A 15513-nucleotide genomic window follows, 5' to 3' on the forward strand; every position below is an offset into this window, starting at 1 on the left:
TCTAGTCACCCATCATGAGATTATGCAGTAAACTTTCCAAATCTTATCAGCAAGTTTTTATGCATGTGAACTGCTTATTTAAGAGCCACAATGAGTGTACTTTGTGTTACCCATAGAACCATAATGGTGCAATTTAGAATCTGTAGCAACAAACATTTTGGTCTCTAGATGTGCAACACAGATGTACCCCAAAAGGCATACAAAGTTTTGATTAAAAAGGGACACATAAAATATTTGTAAAATCAAATCATATTAAATTCTTAAATTGGACAATAAAATGAAGGATTTTGATGGTTTACAGACCAGCTGGTCAATACACCACAAATATCTGACTTAACTCACTTAAATAGTCTGAAATCTCAATTTTAAATGTCTTAACTGCTTTTTCCCCCCAAACAAGACCCTGTTTTCCCCTTCAGTAGATTTAAAAGTGCATCATCTTTAGAAACATGAATTGAAATCACCTTGGACAGTTTGAAAACAATTGAGAAACACTGAAAAATGTTTTTGTAACACAAAAATCGATGTTTATTAGATCCTTATTTGACATCTTAAACATGAACTGCATTCATCATACTTGCATACAACTCCACAGTTCTTGATTAAAAAAAAGAATCTCATACTGTGTCAAAATATTTAGTAATCCACAATAAAATGTGGGGTTACACCACATAAACCTTTAGTGCATTTGTAAACAAAACAAAATTGGATTTTAACATAAGATTAAAAAACAAAAACCGAGTCCTACGTGTTACCTTTTGTCTCTTCATGAAAACTAAGTTTATTTTGAAAGCACAAAATATTTCAGTTCTGCCTTGTGTACAAAAATAATCTTCCTGCAAATCCTAAACACGGTAGAGGCTTCATACACTCATAGATCGATGTGGTCATCCTGTATGAATCCAACTAGCAAATTAAAATAGCTTAAACTCAAAAGCAGCAGGTTACAAACATGATAAATTTAAAAAAAAGCATTTTTTCCAGTTTACACAAATTCTCTGGACCTCTTGATGGCACAACAAAGCATCATGCTGAAGATCATTCCAAAGATCTGCAGAAAAATAAGTGAGCACAAGTTACTTCTGAAAGATTTATCTGAACAAAAATCATATATAAAGATTAGCCGAATGAGGATCAACTGTTGCCTGCAGGAGTTTTCATTTAACTTTTTTAATTTTTTAAAAGTAGTAATTGGATGTATTCTCAAAAATACTGGTTATAGTATTTGGGTTTTCATTTAGGATTTTTCTGCTCCTTCTGCTAAAGGACAAAATTACTATTGTGTCAATAACTCTTGAACAAATACAACCTGGAAAGTTATCCAACAGTTATATTTAATAATTTCTGGCAACCATGAAATATGTCCCAACAACCTCATCAATATTAAAATTTTACCTCGCTGCAGGTTTAATCCCCTCATGGCAAACTTCATACTTTTATGAAATGTTACAATGAATGAACCAATCATTTAAAAAGTTTTTTAACTTATTGTAAAAAGTGCAGAATTTCCATTTTATTAGTGGAAAAGTTAACCCAAATGTAAGCTAAAGTAACATTTTCACCCATGTAAAAGCCAAGTTAAAGTTGTGATAAACTGGGAGTTTTTGCCAATGGAAAGGCTGAGCCAAATCTTTTAAATTACTTTTTTTTTATCTAGAAACAATAGGCTAAAAGTTAGCCTAGTTAGGATTGCTTTACCAGTGGAAAAGCTAAGCTAAACCTTTGCCATATTAGCATTTTGACAAGTTTAAAAGCTGAGCCAAGTGTGTGCTAAAGTAGCACTTTTATCCATTGGAAATGAGCTTTTTAACTTGTGGAAAGGCTAGCTACAAGCTATCCCAGTTAGGATTTTTTTTACTGGACAAAGGTAGACATTTGTTAAATTTGTGTTTTTACTAGTAGAAAAGCTGAGCTGCTGTTTTATCTTGAATACACTTCCTTATTAGTCTAATGCACTAAACATCAGTGTAGCTTTTAACTGTCAGTGCTTTCTTTGGTAGCACACTCACCATGATGACTCCGATACCGATCCCAACGCCCCCAATGATGTGCAGCTTGTTGTTGAATACTTCGTCGATGGCTTTTGGGCAGCTCTGTAAGAAAATAAAAAGTTGTGTATTAAGAGGATTTCTTACTAATGGACATCGTTAGGCTTTTTCTACCTTAATATCTACAGATTAAAGAAACTGGAGAAAAGTCAGAAACAGTATGAAGTAAGTTTTGAAATGCATTTTAAAACCTGTTAAAAATCTATAAGTTGGGTTGATGTTTGTACATTATACCGTTCTCCAGCCTTTAAACCAAATCCAGTTTTAAAAGTTTGACTTGGGGAAGACAATCACTGCTTCAAATTCATCTCAATACCGTGGTAACGAGGACTGCCAGTCCTTCCTGCTTTGGACAGATGTCTTTGGCAGCATCGAACAAGCTTCCTGTATTACCGCAGCAGTTCAGCTGTGAAACAGAAACCATTCAAAGTCTAAGCTGGTTGGTCATTTGTTGATGACTGGATAAAGAAAGAGGAATCAGGTGTGGGCTCTCACCCCAAAGTGGATGAGGCGGAGGGTCTCCTTCAGCGCTTCCTGTTTGGTGGTCTTGTAGTTGTCAAAGGTCTGCTTATAAAACTCTGTAACTTCCTCTATCACCTGTAGAGACAGGAAAACTTATGCAAAACTTAAAGTTTTTGTATATCAGTGTGTGAGGTTGATTTATGGAATGGATTAAATGATGAGATTAAAACAAGTACAAAACACAGGAGCTTATTGGAAAACATGTTGCATAGGATGGACCAAAAATGCAATTGCTGATATTGAAAATCTATAAATAATTGCACATTTAAGGATCAGAATTTGAAGGTTAGGTGTCATTCAATGTAGGAATAATCTAATTTAACCAAATAATTTATTTGGTTTGGGGATATTTAAATGTTTGCGGGTTATGAGTACGAGAGAAGCAGGAAATGCTAAGATCTTGCGTCTTCTTCCTGCTTATTGTCGAACAAATTATGGAAAATTGCATGTCAATGGGCATGATAATTTGTTGTATTTTTTTCTGTTTTTACTTTGTGTTTGTTCAAAATAAAATAAATTTTCACATCAGATTTACAATATCAATAGAAAACACGTCCAATGATCTGCCATCGTGCCCCACAACTGCTTCAAAATAAAAGAGAAAATGAGAACAGCTCCAGTGTTTGAGCTACAAAAATGTTTAAAATTGACAGGAAATTTGAAAATATCACCAAGTAATTATGTGTTATTGGAAGAAATTAATGATATCCAAATACCAACTGTAAAGTATTAAAAAGGGAAAAAAATATATACCTACTGTATATTTTAATTGCATGTTTTTATACTCACCATGCTTCCAACCATTTCACCAAAGAAACTAACCTATCTTTGCAATCACTGTTACTGGTGTTTAAAAAATTATAATAAATATACAATGCTTAGCTTGGTGAGGTTCAAGCATTTCATACCCTGAGCTGATATGAAATGCTAAAATCATGATACATTTTTCAGATTTAGAACCCAGCCCTGATAAATACGGCATCAACTTACTGTTGGACAGGCCCACATTTCTGGATCAACAACTTTTTTATTGCCCATATGTGAAGTTACAATGTTTGGAGAAACTGACTACAGCAAATGAAAACCCAAAAAATTCAAACTAAAAACCGCATGACTGAAAATGATTAACCTTTCGATAATATGCAATTTTATTGGTGAGAAGGGTTTACGGTAGGTTTTAGTTTTACCGTGTGTGTGTTGGAGAGTCCCCAGATCCCTGCAGCCACTTCAGCAGCAAAGATGATGAGCAGGAAGATGAAGAACTAGACCAAGAAACAAAAATTGATCTTTTTTCAAACTACTACTTTTACCACCTTACTCTACTGTATCCCTCTTGTAATTGTATTGATCTATTTGCATTTATTTCTTTATAAGCTGATGGCTATTAATAAGATGAATATAATTTGTATTTCTTTATATAAAAAGCAAAGACTTTTCCCTTTAACACTTTATATCAAAATAAACAGCATCTTCTTTGCTAATTGGATTATTTCCATGTTGTTTTCTGTAAAGAAAGACTCACCAGTCCCAGCATGCAGGGCGACTCTTTAATGGCTCCACAGCATCCCAGGAATCCCACCACCATCATCAACCCTCCTGCAGCAATCAGCAGGTACACACCTAGGAGGAAACAAGCCGAGTCACTGAGAGGGAAACCCGAGGTTTACAGAGATTCATGCTGCGAACAGGCAGGAAGCAAAAAGTAGACATAAATAAAAACAGCTTCAACAGCATGCTTGAAATCTGGAAAAGAAATATTCTCGCACCAGAGTATGTATTACAAATTAATGTTCTCAAGCCATTTCTTCCATTAATTAGGATGATTTTCACCTTACAGCTAATCAAAACATTAAAGATTAGATTATTAAAACATGCTTTCCATGCAGGAATGTGGGATTTTATTTAAAAAAGTATCTTGAATATCCACCTAAGCTTGTTATTGTGAAAAGATGCTACTAGGAAAAAAATGATTTTTTTAATGGAAAAGATAATAGATAAAGCTTTTCCATCAATAAGAAAATAGGCAGCTGCTAACTGGAAAAGCTTATGAGAAGTTCACTAAATATTGCTTTTGATAAATGGAAACATTAATGAAAAGCTAGCTAAATAATGCTTTTTTGCACATAGAAAAGATAAGGTTAGCCAAATACTTTTTATAAATTTTAAAAGCTCAAATAATTTTTTTTTTCAAAAAACCAGGCAATCCCATTGTTTTAAATGGAAAAACAGTTTTACTTATTGTTATCAAACTGTCAGCACATTTCTGCAAATCTTGACTTATTTAATTTTAAAGCACATCTGGAAGAACCATCATATTGACCACATGTTGCAAACATTTGTGCTTTTTGTAACCAATGATCTCTCTGCCTGTGGAATAAAACTTAATATATTCAAAAATGATTTTGAAAAGTAAAGTAAATGGCCAAATTGGAGCTTACTGACGAGGAGTCAGCTTTTCTGAATTTCCAATTTCCAGATGGAGAAATATTTCATCACCATGTTTTCACCATCCCAGATCTGGACTTCTGAACCACAGAAGGGATTTAGAAACAGTAACGATGGTTGGATGTTTTCTTGGCTTTCATGTGGATGAGTCATAATTCAAGGATACAAAAATTAAATGTGGGAGAATAATAACCATCACCACACAAATCCTCCACTCTGAAGCTGTAATTAAGATGTTTATCATTTTATTCCAATCCTCTGTCATCCTGCGTCCCACTTGGAGGTGGGGGCGAAACACAGAGTCGGAGAGCGAGCGAGCGAGTCTCTGGGACGGATCCGCCGAGACGTCAGGAGAACAAAGACCCGACTGTCCTGCTGTGAATAAAGATTTCTGTGTGTTTGGAAAGCGCCGGCAGGTCACAGGCCCACTGTGGACCGCCCTGGATTCAGCCGCTCCTGCTGCAGCTCAGTCCGTCACAAAACCATCAACTCATTTAGGAGTTTATAAAACAGACCAGAGATCGTCACAAGAGAAGGAAGCGGTGATGGTCTGTGGAAGTGAGCGAGTCGTTAAAACGAATTTAACGCCAAGACTGGAGCAGCAGAAGCAATGGTTTAAAGATGGACGTTTGTCAAACTTGGGTTTATCCTATGGAGTATTAGGGACATGTTAATTTTTTTACATATAAAAAATATTTTAAACCTTACCAGTGAAGAAGACAGAGGGCGAGTCTTCTCCTTCAAACAGTGGTTTGGTCCTGGAGTCGAAACGAAGCCATAATCCCACAGCCAGAACTCCGGTACCTGCAAGCTGCAGGAAGACGTCAAACCTGAGTCATGTTCTCATTTTATACGCTGCAAACTTCATATCAGCCGTTCCTAAAACATTTCATGTCTAACGTTCAGGTACAAACACAGCTGGCAGCACGGCTCTCAAAGACAAACGTTAGTTTTGGAAAGAAAACATTTTAAATATCCAACATAAAACACACAAAACCAAAAATAAAATGGATTATGATGACTAAACAAAATTGCCGTTCAAAAAATATCACTAAAAGTTTCCCAGAAGACAAATTGACCCGACAATAAATCACTTCATCATATGACACATTTAAAACGAGCTCAATCATTTTCGACTGCATGATTTATCGTTTCTCTGTAAAAAACACTGGATAATAAAATTCTTCAGTCTGGTGTTTTGGTCAAACTCAACTTTTTAAAGGACATTTTGTTTGCAGAGTTTTCATAACTCGTTTTATTTGTTGTTTATTTTTAAATGTCTTCCAGATTCAGTGTTAAATGTTAAACTTTACTGATCTCTGAGAATGATTTTATATTATGCCATTACCATAATAATATTTAAACAATGACATTGTGAAATCATTTACCACAATAACTTCTGAGACAATTTATCATTGGGTTTATAATAAAGTTTAAATAAGTAGAAATTTGCTCTACTGAGATTCTGCCAAAGTCTGGTTGTAGCTGCAAATCAAAATGAGGAAAATCCAGAGTTTTGCATAAACTGATTAACTGATCAAGTCACCTGAACCTCAGGAGAAAAAGGTTGACTGGTTTACCCTCAACACCAACCGGTTTAAAGAGGAAAAACGGTTGGAACATTAACTGGAGGAATTCCCAGGTAAGAATGTGGAAGGTCAGAAAAACAACAAAACTGCATTTTATTAAATTCGGTTGTTGCTGCTACAGGTGGCACAACATTAAAATCTAATGACCTGAAACATTAAATTATGACAGGAAAGCAAAAATAGAAGAAACCTGTAAAGAATTGCAGACAGTTTCATGCCTAATCTCATTGAGTTGACAGATTTTTAAATTCGTTCCAAGAAGCAATTTAACTAAATGTGTCTTCTGTCTGGAGGAGCAATTCTCCAACTGGAATCCAACCGTTTCTCAAAACAGATTAACAGTCATTTGTCTCCTCCACACAAACAAAACTGACTCACTGTCTCCATGGCAACAGCTTACATCATCACCCAAATAACCGCTGCAACATCCCGCAGCATGACTGATGTGTGTGGTGGAACTGGGAGTTTCACATGAAGTAAAGCGGCTTATGAATGTTTTCAACTCTGAATGAAAATTAATGAATTAATGAAGTGGAACCTGAAAAAAAAGAAAAGATTATATCTCTGTTCATGAAGCGTTACGTTATCCTTACTGATAAAGATTCAAATTTACATTTTTCAGCTGAAAACATGAAATGCAAAAAAAAAAATACATTTAAATGTTAATGTGATACTTTCTACATCAAAGCCCTCTGGGAAATAAACTCAGTAACATTTCTCTCTGTTCCTCATCTTCACATCAGCTGACCGTTCTAGTCTTGTTAAACTAATTAAGTTTAACCATTTCCTTCGTTAGATATCAGCACCCAAACAAACTGACCCAACTTTTACAGCTAGCAGCAGTCCAATGCAGGATTTATTTCTGAGCCAATTAAAGTTTGTTAGTTTTATAACCTTAAGATAAGATAAGATTTATTGTCATTGTCATCAACAGATTACAACCAGATTGAGATTTGCTCGACTCGAGTTAAGATGCAGGTTATGTGTATATACATAATATACAAAGATAAAGAAATAAATAGTACAAAACGAGAAATGAATAGACATCAGAAGATGGTTGCAGCGCCTGGAGGTGTCGCAACAGAATTTACATTTTTAACAAAGTGGTGTCAAGAGCAGAAGTTCTTATGCCTTTGAATTTAGTGCCATGATTGCCATCGGGTAAAAACTGTTTTTTAGGCGATTTGTCCTGGTTTTTATTGCTCTGTATCTCTTGCCTGATGGCAGCAGCTGGAAGAGACCATGGCCAGGGTGTGAAGAGTCATTTAAAATGTCCAAAACTTTCTTGTGGAGCCTGGAAGTGTAAATCTGTTCCATAGTGGGGAGGGGGCAGCCTATGGTTCTCTCTGCTGCCCTAACAACCCTCTGGAGCGCCTTCTTGTCCGCAGATGTGCTGCTGCCGTACCAGACACACAGACCGTATGTGAGCACATTCTCTATGGAGCAGTGAGCCTGCAGCAGGTCTGAGGGGAGACGGTTCTTCTTGAGTATTCTCAGAAAGTACAGTCTCTGCTGTGCCTTCTTCAACAGCTCCTTGGTGTTGGTGCTCCAGGTTAGCTTGTCCTCCAACTCCATGCCCAGAAACCTGAACACTGGGACCCTCTCCACACAGGTCCCACTGATGGTGAGAGGCTGGATGTCCGTTTTGTTCTTCCTGAAGTCGATCACCAGCTCCTTTGTTTTGGAGGTGTTGAGGAGCAGGTTATTGACTTTGCACCACTCTGACAGCCGCTCCACCTCATCCCTGTACTCCAGCTCCCCCTTCCCGCCTGAGATGAGACCAACAACAGTCGTGTCATCTGCAAACTTTATGATCTTGTTGCTGAGGTGGTTGGAGACACAGTCATGAGTGGGCTGAGCACGCAACCCTGTGGCGATCCGGTGTTCAGGCTCAGAGCAGTGGAGGTGTGGGGGCCCAGTCTGACCCTCTGGGAGCGACCTGTTAGGAAGTCCAGGATCCAACTGCAGGTGGCTGATGGGAGCCCAAGGTTTGCTAGCTTGGACACCAGACGTTGGGGAAGTATGGTATTAAATGCTGAGCTGAAGTCCACGAAGAGCATTCTGACGTAGCTCCCCTGCTTTTCTCTAAGTGGGTCAGGGCAGCATGAAGTGCTGTGGATACAGCGTCCTCTGTGGACCTCTTTGCTTTATAGGCAAATTGGAGAGGGTCCAGCTCAGCAGGCAGGCCAGCGAGGATGTGACTCCGCACCAGTCTCTCGAAGCACTTCATGATGATCGGTGTGAGTGCCACTGGGCGGTAGTCGTTCAGGGTGTTGATGTTGGTTCTTTTCGGCAGGGGGACAATGGTAGCGGACTTTAGGCAGGGAGGGACAGTGGCTTGAGACAGGGACTGGTTAAAAATCTTTGTGAAGATTCCAGCCAGTTGGTCTGCACAGTCTTTAAGCACCCGTCCCGACACACCGTCAGGTCCCGCAGCCTTCCTTGGGTTCACCTTCCTCATCACCTGCCTCACCTCACACTCCTCTACTATGAGAGCAGAGCTGCTGTGGACAGGCAGCTGTGATGGAGCTGTGGTAGGTGTCGCCTCAAAGCGGGCAACGAAGATATTCATCTCCTCTGCCAGGGAAGTGGTTCCCTCCGTGCATGGCTGGTTGCTGGATCTGTAGCTTGTAATGTGCTGAACACCCTGCCACACCTGCCTGGTGGTGTTGCTCCTGAGCTGCTTCTCTATTCTCCCTCTGTATGATGCATTAATATAATTAACAATACGAGTCAAACGGTTCTTCTCTGCTGGGCTCATTCGGGTCGGGTTCATGCTCAGAAAGGAGAACCAGTCCAGGAAGATAAAGGTTAATTTTACCAGATAGGAAATTCTTACACTTTATATTACATCAATAGATTATGTGGAAATCATCAAATGTATTTATCAGCTCAGCATTCTTAGCCACAAACTGACTGCTGGAGTCGTGTCCTGCTCAAAGACAAGATGTGAACATGGCGAGTCATGAGAGAGCAACCAGAAGAAGATTACTGCGGCCCAATGCGTCAAACCTCACACTCCCTGTTTAACGCTGTTGTGAAAGACGGTTTTAATTATCACTTTAGTTCTCTTAAATATAACTTCTTACATGAGTCGAAAAGACAACAAGACAAACGTAACAACTGCGGATGGACGTAATGCAGAAAACAAACACTGTTCCTGTTTGAACATGCAGGTTAGTAGAAAAGGCCCAGAAGGACAATTGGAGATCAGGCTTTGATTTCTCAACCAGAACCTGATCAACAGTTTAACCACCATCAACTAGAACCAACATATTTTAGTTAATAGAGTTATTTGCATTTTAATCAAAAACTAAGATAAAATAAACAACATTTTTAATTAAAATCATTTTTGTTTCTAAATCATTGAAAAAAATTGACATATAAGCTCAACAAAGATATTTACTGTTTTTAATCTGTTATTCAACCATCAGTTTGGAGCAAAGAGTTTCAGGAATCCTGATGGTTCAGGGAACGTCTTCAGAAATGTGGACTGGACGCCAACATTAGCATTAGCAACATGTTTAGCATTGAGATGCTATTTTAGTTCGTCACCAGACGAAAGCAGCTGATAAAAGAAAACCTAACCAACAAGTCAACATTTCACCGTTTAAACTGCGGTGAAAAAACCCTGCAAGTTAATTACGTAGAAAAGGAGGGAACACGAGAAATACACAAAACATTTCATTATTCCTCAAAGACCGCAGAAAATGTTTAAATCTCTCTACAGTTTGAGCATCACAGCAAAACATTCAAGTTACAAATTGTACAAATCTGTTAAATAAATACATTTGGTCCTTTAAAAGATCATTCTAAGCCAGAAACATTGATTCACCTCTGAATTATTAAAACAAAGATGTAATATTTTCTGTCAAAATGTTTCTCAAAAATAGCTAAAGACGTAATAATCATCATGGAGTGATGAACCTCATCCAGGTTACTGGGAAATCTGGGGCTCCCCAGTTCTCTCCCAGTCTGACCTCACAGACGGTTTGTGAAGAAATCAGAGCTTCACATGAAGCAACGTTATTAACTTTCCAACATGGAAAACTGAAGATTTTCCATCATGTTTTAGTTCAACGTGAAAGAAATAAGCAGAAAGCATTTTTATTTAGTTTTTAAGATGTTTTCAGTCATCATGGATCAACATGACCATAAATTACAGTTTAACACCAACAGTCTGTTACTCAACACATCTTTCAAATTAGTCATTTTTATGACTCAACCATTTTCTAATTTCCTATTTGACTGAGAGTTTTGAGAATATTAGAAATAAGCAGAAAAAAGTGTTTGGTAAAATATTTTTCTTGGGTGATTTTCAGTTAAAACCATAAATGCAGGAGGAAGAAAAAAAATCAAGTAGATTCAGGTTTACAGCAAACATTTTCACAAATTAAAATAAAAATGGAGGCAACACATTATTAAATCCTACAAGCATGAAAACAAACATTTAGTTTCATAAACAGCTGCTGAACTGAATAAAAACAGCCACAGCCTAAAGTGTGAACTGTACCAAACTGAGCCAACAGGCTGCGGTCGCTACGTACCCAGAACAGGAAGTTGAAGACAAACATGACATATTTGATGCACTGCATTCCATTCATGGCTCTTAGTTTAGGATTTAACTTTCCTCAGCAGAAAATACGAGCTTCCAACTCGGCACAAGAGGAAAAATGAGAATCTGCTCTCAGGCTAAAGGAACCAAACCTTTGTGACGCTCACCTGGGAAATGTTGGGGGAGGAGGAGGAAGTACCTGGAGGAAAAGGTGTGTCTAGCATGGAGGGCGGAGAGAACTGACTGGCTTTCTACTAGAAAACAGAAACCTGCTGCTGAACAGCTCAGCCTGCAGGTGAAAGCAATTAACCAGCAGAACCGGGCCAGAAACCAACATTAACGACCCAGTGGACGGTCTGATCAGGAATGACTAAACTAAACACAAAACGTTTGTGTGAAGAAAAAATGTCTGAATGTTCATGAATGAAGGGAATGAGGCTCCAAAAATAAAGAAACTAATTATAAACTAACCAATAAAACATGATCATTTCTCACTTTCACTGGAGTTTACAAAAGATCACAATAAATAGATATATTATTATATATGAATAAAAAACAACTACTCCCCCCAATTTTTATTTGTTTAGAAAATAAATGAACCAGAGGCATTTATAGTTTCTGTTATCGACCCGTCATGTTTGAGTTTTACCTTATTTCAGGTTTTTAATGGTTTATTTGAATCATTGTAAATATTCAACATCCATCTTTAAACATGAGTTTAATGTTTGAGCCTCTCTATAGAAATAATACATTTCCTTTACATTATTTGGTTTTGCTGCAAAAAAAATTATAAAAAGAGGATTTTTATTTTACTAGTAAGTTTTCTGCCAAAAAAATCTCAGAAATCTTTTAATTAATTTGAGAAATTTTCTAGAAAAAAGTCAGAATTTAAGATGAAATAGAAAATTTCAGAGTTTCAAAACTTACATTTTCTTTGTTTTATGAATTTTAGATAATTTAAGGCTTTTGATGATTTATTTGAATTATTGTAATTACCCAACAATCATTTGCAATAATTGCTAGAAGTGAGATTTGGTTTGAAATCTTGACATATTTGACCTCAACAGATTATCTTTAAATTATTTGTTTTCTTTCTGCATAAAGGTGACAGATATTGGTTATGTATTTCATTAGTGAGCGGATTAACCAGAAATAAAGACTAAAACATTTGGAATGGATATCTTGGTTTTAGTCTTTATTTCTGACGGTCTGAGCCTCTACAGGTGTATTCTCAGCCCAGTGGACGGCTGCTGGTTGAGGTAACTGGAGCTGCTCTCTGTTCCCAGTAGGCCCAGTTCAACCAAACAACAGCAGCTTTGTTTCCCAGCTGCTGCAGTCGGTTCACATTTCTGCTGTCAGCCAGATAAACCAACTAATAACCGTTTACTGGATCTGAAATACAACCTGGAAACATCGACAAACTGAACATTTTCTGCGTTAACTGTTATTGTAGAGAAGCTGAACTTTAACTCTGGTCATGTTGAAGTTAAAAGGTGGGAGGCCTCAACAGCGCCCCCTGTGGAACGCATCAGAACTACAAACACATTCTTTGTGTTTCTATCTCAGAAATTGAAAAATTGCAAGAAAAAAAATCAGACCTTTTGAGATTAATCTCAGAAATTTATTATTATTATTATTTTTTATTTTTATTTTTATTTTTTTTACGAAATTTCTCAGAATAATATCAAAATGTTAAATTGTTTTCTAGCAAATTTTCTGCTTTGCAAATTTAGTTTTTAAAAAAAACTTTCTAGAAAATTACTGAATTTCTTTGGAGAAAATGTATTCATTTTTTTCTATCTACAATGGCCCTAATGTGCTACTACTTCAATATATTTTTAGTCAAGTAACAAAAAGTCAATCAGAAAATCACTCAAGTAAGAGTAAAAAAGTATTTGGTGAGTTCAAACCATTTTTCTTTAAACAGATTTAAAGAGGAGCAGCAAAAGAAAATGTGGTGGATTAGCAGGAAATCGTCTCTGCCGTTAGCATGTTAGCATATTAGCATGAGACTCTCATACAGCAACAGTCTTCAGTCAGAGTCCTCTTCAGATTAGCTGCCAGACTGACTGCTACAGGAGACTCTTTGAAGATACAGATAATAAGAGTTAAGACATTTAATTTCTCTTTCTGATAAATAAACGATTTTTTAATTGAACTTCTATCAGAATGAAAATGATTTCAACCTGCTAGTTATTTCATTATTTAGAGACGTTGATAAAGGGAGAAAAAATGATGCAGCCACAGAATTGACCAAATAAAGAACATTTATAGATGAATTCAACATGTTTTCAAGGAAAAAACGGGATTTTTGCTGCTGTTAAAAGGTCATATAATTGCTAGAAAAAAACACCAATTTTCCACAATAAGTAAATTAAGATATTTGTCAAGTTTTAAAGTAAAATGCCAAAATATTTTCCACACACATCAATATGTACAAAACCCGTTATTGTTCCAGTGCCCATAACGTTATGCCATACCATTTGTGGTTAATAACTAGTTCAACATTAAGCTTAATTCACAGTTTTATTAAAGTTTTTCTTTTCTGCTGCTAACTGAAAAACAAACATCCGTGAAATGACCCATGGCTGTAAAAATGAAGTGATAAAGCTAAAGTAAAATGTCAGTTCATCGTTTTCTTTAGCTTAAAAAATCTCCTAATTTCGTGTTCACTCACCCAGAAGACAAAGTTGAAGATGAAAATTGCGTATTTGACGCACAGCTCCCAGCTGGACAGGACGGTCATCTCTGCGGCGTCCTCGGACTTTTCAACCGGGAGAAAACGGAGAGAAGTCCAGCTGTTCAATCTGCCGCCTGCTCGGCTTCACTTCGGCTGCGCTCGGTAACTTCCGTCAGGACTCGGCGGCCGCCTCCGGTTGAAGCTGGGAGGAGAGAAAATGAGGTTTCTGGGTTTCAACTCCTACAGAAATACAAGAAAAAAAGTTTTTTTCTCCTTTGTTCTTTGTTTAAACGTCTTTTATTTTCAAAACAAAAGAAAGTAAAGAATGCTAAACATCTAAACTGAGGACTTTTAAAGTGAAAACTCAACGAAATCACGGTTAAAATCTCTAAGTGAATATTATTGTCTTCTTTGATTAAAGATGACAAATAAATTTAACATTAAACTGAAATGTATCACAATTAAATCCTAAAGAGGAATGATATTCTGTTTAACTTTGAAATGATCAGTAACTGAAGAACAGTCTGACAGACAATTAAACACATGCGAGTAAATTAGATTATATTGCTGATTAATGATCACTAATTTAAAACAAAAACATCTGAGCTCTTTTATTTAGAATAAGGTGATTTAGACCTGAATTTATACCAAAATAAGAGCCTTTTTATTACAAATGTGAGCAAAACCTTGTTATTGTGCTGCTAAAGACGAAAAAGGACAATTTCTGTTTCCAACACAATTAAAGAAACACAATTAAAATCACATGTAAATAAGTTTGTTCAGGTGATAAGTCATTAAAAACATGCTGCGCCCTCCTCCTCCTCCTCCTACCACTTCCTGTTGTCTTCTTCTTCGTCGTTTCCGCCAACACTAACATCCGGTTGTTGATCACGTGACTCCTGCGATGCCATGAAAGTTTTACATTGTGACTCATTTCAGAGTCACTGCAAAGGCCAAAAAAAGTGAAACAATCTAAAATATTTGATTTCTACAGCCTTCAAATGGATTTTATTTCTGCGAAAAAGAGGAAGTTGAAGTTTAATTGGGGTCGTCACCCAACAAGTTATTTTTTCTCTCCAGCTGAAAATATGTGTGAACATTAATGTTTGTTACCAAATTTAATGAATTTATATTTTGTAATGTTTATTTGATGTGACAGTTTTGCACCAAACTGTCAGCAAATTATTTAAGTAACATTTTCCAAACTTGTAGAAAGGTTTTCTTATTTTTTTAAATAAAGAAATGGAAGGATGGATCATTTTTTAAGGCTTTAAAAACAGAAAAAGCAGGATTTGATCTGAACTCTGAGGGCAGGAAGGTCACGGCCAGCTGAAGTCGGTGTTTGTCTTGTTCTCCCGCCTGCCGGGGAAATGGACCGGTTTCTTCTTTTCTGCAGAACAAAAGCAGCAGTGTGAGCGCTCAGCCCACCGTTGTTGTTCGCAGCTGCACACAGTGATGGCGATGATGGAGGCGCGGCCCGTCAGCTGACCAGAACCAGACAGAGAAACATCCACAAACACTGAAACAGTCGGCATTGTACAGGAAAATGTCACATTTTTCTACTGCAAACATTTTTTCTTATGGCTTAGGCGTTACATTTAACCGAATACAGAGATTATGAACTAAATAATTCTTAATCTGATTGTTCATCTGTAAATTCACACAAAAACAAGA

General features: G+C 36.9%; 1 protein-coding gene across 2 annotated transcripts; it reads right to left on the reverse strand.

Annotated features, from left to right (window-relative positions):
• Positions 1-502: 502 nt before the first annotated feature.
• Positions 503-14035, reverse strand: LOC116736712 (CD9 antigen-like). 2 transcript variants are annotated; one of them, XM_032589404.1, is made up of 8 exons: positions 13837-14035; positions 5724-5826; positions 4093-4190; positions 3758-3832; positions 2544-2645; positions 2365-2454; positions 2010-2093; positions 503-1051 (listed from the first exon to the last, which is right to left on the reverse strand). In XM_032589404.1, the coding sequence occupies exons 1-8, from the start codon at positions 13903-13905 to the stop codon at positions 986-988; spliced, it is 687 nt and encodes a 228-aa protein (XP_032445295.1). In that variant the 5' UTR covers positions 13906-14035; the 3' UTR covers positions 503-985. The 2 variants fall into 2 exon arrangements, with proteins under 2 accessions (XP_032445295.1, XP_032445296.1); XM_032589405.1 differs by lacking the exon at positions 13837-14035 and adding an exon at positions 11152-11351.
• Positions 14036-15513: the final 1478 nt, after the last annotated feature.

This window comes from Xiphophorus hellerii, chromosome 17, assembly GCF_003331165.1.
Source record: "Xiphophorus hellerii strain 12219 chromosome 17, Xiphophorus_hellerii-4.1, whole genome shotgun sequence".
Taxonomy (NCBI): domain Eukaryota; kingdom Metazoa; phylum Chordata; class Actinopteri; order Cyprinodontiformes; family Poeciliidae; genus Xiphophorus; species Xiphophorus hellerii.